The sequence below is a fragment of the Chiloscyllium plagiosum genome, chromosome 36 (genome assembly GCF_004010195.1).
Source record: "Chiloscyllium plagiosum isolate BGI_BamShark_2017 chromosome 36, ASM401019v2, whole genome shotgun sequence".
NCBI classification, from domain to species: domain Eukaryota; kingdom Metazoa; phylum Chordata; class Chondrichthyes; order Orectolobiformes; family Hemiscylliidae; genus Chiloscyllium; species Chiloscyllium plagiosum.
The window spans coordinates 17,701,000-17,708,013 of record NC_057745.1 but is presented as its reverse complement, the minus strand read 5'-3'; the positions used below and the strand labels follow the sequence as shown (position 1 = coordinate 17,708,013).

The following is a 7,014-nucleotide window of genomic DNA, read 5'->3' as shown; positions in this document are numbered from 1 at the left end:
CTTCTTGACCTGCAATCTTCTTCCTGACCTCTCCGCCCCACCCCCTCTCCAGCCTATCACCCTCACTTAACCTCCTTCCACCTATCGTATTGCCAATGCCCCTCCCCCAAGTCCCTCCTCCCTACCTTTTATCTTAGCCTGCTTGGCACACCCTCCTCATTCCTGAAGAAGGGCTTATGCCTGAAACGTCGATTCTCCTTCTCCTTTGATGCTGCCTGACCTGCTGCACTTTTAAGCTCTGATCCCCAGCATCTGAAGTCCTCACTTTCTCCACCTTTGAGTACAAGTCCATCAGGAAGTAGTCAGCACATAGTTTCCTTGAGACCCTTCAGAAAAAGGAGAGGGAAGATCCTGTCGAGTAGTTCCCTGGTCAGACTGCCAAAGTCATTTGGCAGAATGCATCATCACCAGAACTTCCAAACAAGTACCAGGACATGGCTTGGCTGGTGGTGAGAAGGGACCTGCCTGGGAGATTCTTTATGCATACCCGAACTCTCTGTGCCACTGTATGTTGCCCTTGAAGTGGCTTTGGAGGGGACAAGACTGTCATACCCCTCCTTCTGGAATGTGCCTCTGCAAAGGAAGTCTGGAGAGGAATGCAGTGGTGTTTCTCAAGGTTCGTCCCAAGCAGCTCTGTGACTTGGGGCTACGTGCTCTACGGCCTGTTCCCTTGGAAGCACACCGAGACAAACATCAACTGTGCCTGGAGGACCATCAACTCGGTGAAAGACGCTCTTTGGTCTGCCCGACACTTGCTGGTCTTCCAGTTGAAGGAGTTAACCCAACTGAGTGTTGCAGACTGGCACATTCTAAGGTCCAGGACTACGTGCTGAGGGACATGCTAAAGTTTGGGGCAGCCACCACCAAGGTGCAGTGGTGAAAGACCACTGTTTAAGGTCCTGCTGCTAAAGAATAATAGTGGTCCATTCAGTAATTGGGCTGTGCTGATGCCTTAGCTAAATGCCAAGAGGTTGATTGTAAATGTAGAGAATGGTGTATGTCAAGACTTAATTTATTCTCTGTAGGTAAAGACGGTATAGATCTGAATGGCTTCATTAACTGTACATGTACATAAAGATTTATTTATATGAAGAAAGTATATTTTTGCGATAAATAAATAAATAATTCATGTGCAGCACTGAGGCAGTGTCACATTGTCTGATGAAAAGTCGCTGGATTCGAAATGTTAACTCTGTTTTCTTCCTAAAGATGCTGCCAATAACTGCTGAGTTTCTCCAGCAATTTCTGTCTTTGTTACATTGTCAAAGATGTGATTTCTCAGAAGAGCTGTTAAGCTCCTCCACTGTATACAGATTGACATGAACACACTTGAAGAATAAGCGGGGGTTGGGCCCAGTGTTTTAGCTGATTTTGCTACTTCATCCAAGACTATTAAAAATATAAACAGGTCATTCATATCAGGGATCTTGCTAGTGAAGAATGGCTGCTTCATTTGTAACCAAAACAGTGAGTAAACTTCAAAACCCTGTAAAGTGCTTTGAGAAATTTTAAATGAGACATGATAAATAAATGCAAGTATAACCTTTCCTTTATTTCAGCTGCTGTAAGGAAGCAGAAAAGACAGAAAAGAGTGAGAGAACCTGACTTACATTCCCTTGTAAATCACTGAATTGTCCTGAAGTGGTTCACATACAATTAATTACTGTGAAGGACACTCATCATTGTTAATGATTCTGCTGTAATGTCTCTCTGTCTTGGTGACTAAGCTTTATAACTACTTCACTACATATGAAATAATCTGAAATGTCCTGAGATCTCTCAAAGCCCTAGATAGTTCTTTATGTAGGTGAAAGCAAAAGCATTTTTGTGCACAGCAAAGTGTGATGATTAACTGTTGAAACTAACTTTGAAATTAATTCGCAGAAATCTGTTTAACATTGCAATTGGTTACTTTAAATCTATTTTCCAATTACAGCAGAGTTTGTTGCTACCCTATGACAACAATTTTTTTTAAAAATGTCATCAACATCACCTAGTTAGAGGTTGTCTGTTCTTTATTATTTCACTTGTTTCAAATATTGGTTTGTGAGGTAAAGAAGTTTGCAGATTTTTAAATGTGAAGAAATAAAGACACGTGGATCCTGTCTCTACGCACGCAATATACTGCATACTATAAACAGTAATATCCCTGAAAGACCAAGATTAATCAAATCAGATAATGACTCCAACAATCTTCACTGCCACAAATTATACCAGGTAGGTATCACTCTCACATTAAACTGATTTTAAAGTTGAACAGATCAGAAATAATCAAGAATTATATTTCAATATCATTCAAATTTTAAAAACAAGATTATGGACTTTGAGGGAAACATGAGGGATTTAATGATGAGATGTCTAAGAGTGCACATTTGTTTTATGTTACATTAAAAACATTATCATAACTGAGGTCACATTTCTTCCCATTGCTATTAGAAAGCAACTTTTTTTTTTTGCTTAGGCATAATTCCACAGCCACCAGGTTCACCAGTATCTCAACCAAGTACTGTACTATTATTCAAATACAAGTCTTTATAATGAACAATAGCAAGCTGTAGGAACATATCTGTCATTTGTCACAGACCCCATTATCACTCAGCGTTCATACATCCATTTCCAGCGATGTCACCCAACATTCATATATCCACATCTAGCAATGTCACTTTACCACAGCAAGGAACAAAAATCTCCCTGCAGCACTGCTTCCTGCACACCAGAAAAAATGGAGATCAAATATGGGTATCCAAATCTTGCCTATCTGTATTGTTCAGCAAATCATCAAACAAATTTTTCTGCATTTTTTTAATTACATAGGTTACACTACATCTTGTACCATTCCCTGGAAATGAGACTAGGCTGGTAACCTCTTCCAATTCTCAGATGCTGCAGCTATCAGCATGGATTTAAATCTTTTGACTGACTCCTCCACAGTATGACTTCCCTTTCCTTACTGGAAGAAAGTGCTTTCTGGTTAAAAAGCTGATGTCAGGGATTCACAGGTTCCAGACATACTGTGTGACATTACCTATTTTGGTCAGAAGAATATAAAAAAGACAACTCATTGTCTAAATGGAGAGAAACTTCATTGTAGAGGGATCCTGGTGTCCTTGGGCATGAGTTGCAGAGACCCAATATGCAGGTACAGTAGGTAATAAGGAGGTCATTTGAGTTTTACTATTTATTACTAAAGGAATGGAATATAAAAGTACAGATTATGGGTGCAATTATACAAGGCATTGATGAGTCCATATCTGGAGTACTGCACATAGTTTTGGTCACCATGCATTACAGGAAGAATGTAATTGAATTGGGGGCAGTTCAGAGAAGGTTCACTATATTTATTCTGGAGATGAAAGACTTGTTTTATGAGGTGACAATGTGCAGTTTAGGCTTATATTCACTAGAGGTTAGAAGGATGAGAGAAGATCCAATTGATGTATATAAGATGCTAAAGACAATTGACCAAGTAGACAAGGAGTGGATGTTTTATCTTGTGGGGAAATCGAAAATGAGAAGTCAATTTAAAGTGAAGGGTGGCAGACTTAAAACAGAGATGAGGAGGAATTACATCTCTCACATGATCCTGAATCCATAGAATTCATTTCCCAAGTGTGCAGTGGACACTGGGACACTGAATAAATTTAAGGGGAAAATAAACAGATTTTTAAATTAGTAATGGGTTAAAGGGTTTTGGGAAACAAGCAGGAAAGTGGAGTTGAGGCTGAGATGAGATCAGCCATGGTAGTATAAATGACAGAGCAGGCTCAAGGAGCCGAATTGCTTATTCCTGCTTCTAGTTCTTATGTTATTTGTATATTCATGTCTAGCTGCTCTGTGGTACTGTATGACACAACAGTAAAGCTCTGTATTATCACAGTCATTTGGCTTCTAGCTAACCATGACACCACATGTATTGTACACAACTAATTCTACAAGAGTTTCAGAGCTTCATTTCAAAATAAATTAACAGGCACAAGGTTTTGTTTTATACTTGGCTCACTGGGTCACTTTCTGTGTCTTGTTAAATTAGACTCCAAAACAATCACTATTAGCAGTCGATACATGGACTTGAATCACAGATAATGCTTTTCTGGCAGTCTGTCAGTTCATTATTAAATGTAATTGTATGCACTTGTCTTTATGAACATTTCAATAAATATGAAATCAAAACATTTTCCTGAAGACAAAATTTAAAGGTGTTTAAATACAATGAGTTGTTCTCATTCTGAAACACAAGACTTGCATTGAATTTACAGCTTGGAAACAGGCCATTTTGCCCAACTGGCCCATGCTAGAGTCCCTCCACACAAGTCTCTTGCCTGCCTCTTTCATCTAATCAACATGTCTGCATTTCTTTCTCTCTTGTGTACCTATCTGTCTCCCCTTACAGACAACTAAGAGGTCCAAGCATTGCCTGAACACTGTCATTTGGGTCACAGGCACACTTGGGGAAGGGCACATTGCTGTCCATTTGATTGCCTCCACACAGGTGCAATTCCTTACCTATCCACTCAAACGTGTTGCATTGTTGAAGATAGGAAATATGCATGGTGCTGAATGGGAAACACAGAAATAAATAATACTGGTAAAGCTAATGACAGGCTTAGAAAATTGCAAAGCTCTTATACTAAAGTGAGACTGAGAAGAAAAACTGATGAACTGTTCTAAGATTACTATACAGATGACTGCCAGAAACAGCCTGGATGAATAGATGATTGCTGTTCGTATACGTGATAATCGCAAAGACAACAATCAGTGATGAACATAAACAATGATCAGTGGTCATACCCAACTCCATAGCTGCACACCAGTATTAGACCAGTTTTACACAGTAGCATAAGATAAATAATATTCGACAAAATTGTAGGGATAATCTACCATATGTATTCGACGGGTTGGTCAACTTCGGTATAAAGTTTGACGATGCTCCTTGAATAATATGTAGAAATACATATTTCGACGCTTTCGAGCAGAACTCATTTATTCCTTCAGAAATGACTCACCGTCACGTAAACATTAGTTTCATCTTTGTATTTTTAATAACAGTCGAACTGCCCAAAATCTAATTAAGATAATGCAAATTGAAACTTTGCTGCCAGTTACAAAAGAGTCTGTAGAGAAGGACAAATCAGGAATCTTTAATATGCATGAACTGTTCATCCCCATGACCGATAGTTTACTTTTGCTACAATGGAAGTAGCAACTATAAACAATGGTTTACCAACCCAAACCAAATACTGGATTAGTAAAACACACGGCCTGTAGAGTCTGCATTTTTCAGCAATAGAGCCGAGAGTGTGTTGCTGGAAAACTAGAGCAGGTCAGGCAGCCTCCGAGCAGCAGGAGAATCGACGTTTCGGGCATAAGCCCTTCATCAGGAAGAAACGTCGTCTCTCCTGCTCTTCAGACGCTGCCTGACTTGCTCTGCTTTTCCAGCACCACACTTTTTGACGCTGATCTACAGCATCTGCAGCCGTCACTGTCTCCGTTTTCAACAATATTCAATTACATAGAATAATACATTTCCGCGACGTGTGGTCACTGCAGTTTGGAGACAACATCGGAACAAGTTCCATTTCATTTTCTATTAGTGCGATCCTTTAAAAATTTTATTAAGATTACTGTCCACTTGGATTGGTGAAATTACGAATGCCACTTCCCTGCCCCCTTGTTCCAGTTTTCAAAACACTTAAACTGAGGCACAGAGAGAAATAACGCACCTTGGGAGTTTGAATGTTTATTCCTGATGCGTTCTATTTATTGAACTTTGGACTAGTTCGGCATTCCCAAGCTGTGGATATTCCGCGGCTGTCCAAGGAGCGCTCCCTATCGGTCACTTCCACCGCAATCAGAAGGCCGGACTACTACAGGTTTTAAAGTCAGTTTTGGAAACAGTCTTTTTGTTCTAAACTGAATTGGAACTGATCTGGGTGCTGCTGAACCGAGGATAAGTGTTCTGCACAACTGTCCCAATGGGCGGGGGGGTGGAGGGTAGCGGGGAAGATATCCTTAAGCCCTTTTCTAAAGGCAACTGTTAGAATGCTCAGACTTACCATTGCGCTTCCTTAGAATTTATACTGGCTCCGAGAAGAGTTTGCTGCCTAAGACGAGACGGTGCCACCTACTATGTGCTCTTCACCGGCGATCCCCAGCCTTTGAGACAAAGTTAAACTCCATCTACTGTCGATGCAGGAGCCCACGATGGAGGGAGATATCAACAGACTGGATCCATGTTTCAAAGAGAGGGGGGGGGGGGGAAGAAAAGAGAAAGGAATAATCAGGTTTTCCTTTGGATGAATCAGTCCTTGTAGCTCCGGAGTGTCTCTGAACGCTGTGCAGCCAGAGAGGGAGGGAGAACTGGTCAATGGTCGTCCCGGTGAATGCAGTAATTCTGCCAATCAGTCCATAAATGGAGAAATGTAGCCGAGTGCTGCAGCCAATCGGCTTGTCAGTGTAGCTCGTCACACCATTGGGAATGCGGAGAGGGAGAGGGAGCGAGGTGGAGCCAGTCTCAGGCGGCACAGGCAGCAATGTCCTCAGCCCTGCCCCTGACAAGATGCCATTCAAAACACACACAAAAAAACTCTGCTGTCTGTAAGCCAACTGCCAAAAGGTAGAGTGTACCTATACGCTTTACCGTCAGTTTATTTCACTTTAATTGGATGTTATGCTTAATTGTTGTGAAGCTGATGTATCTTCATTATTATCTCTACGGGACGCCTCGGGCGCCGACACTGGCACATCTGCTGTAGATATTTTTAAACAGCCCATTCAGTGTCAATATTACACACCTAGTGGGTTTTGAACCCAGACCTCCGGGATCAGAGGTAGGGATGCTACCACTCCAGCATCCCTCGTGGCTACTGTATATTTTGGACAATATGTAAAGAACTGCTCGAACTTAAAATAAACGTAGGCAAGTCTGAATGACATTAGGGCAGCATCTGCAATGGGGATGATCGATCCTCTGCCATTTTCAAGAGGTAACATTAGACGGGATCGCAGCGCAAGTCC

At 41.2% G+C, this 7,014-nt stretch overlaps 1 protein-coding gene across 3 annotated transcripts in view; it reads right to left on the bottom strand.

Moving 5' to 3' along the window:
- The window catches only part of myo1ea (myosin IEa), a 157,806-nt gene extending 151,352 nt beyond the window's left edge, over nt 1-6,454 (bottom strand). For 2 of the 3 annotated variants that reach the window (XM_043677436.1, XM_043677437.1), the window contains exon 1: nt 6,054-6,452. In XM_043677436.1, the coding sequence (XP_043533371.1) occupies nt 6,054-6,056 (3 nt within the window). In that variant the 5' untranslated portion in view covers nt 6,057-6,452. Of the gene's footprint in view, nt 1-6,053 lie in introns of all 3 variants that reach the window. The other variant, XM_043677435.1, reaches the window with a different exon arrangement.
- Nucleotides 6,455-7,014: the final 560 nt, after the last annotated feature.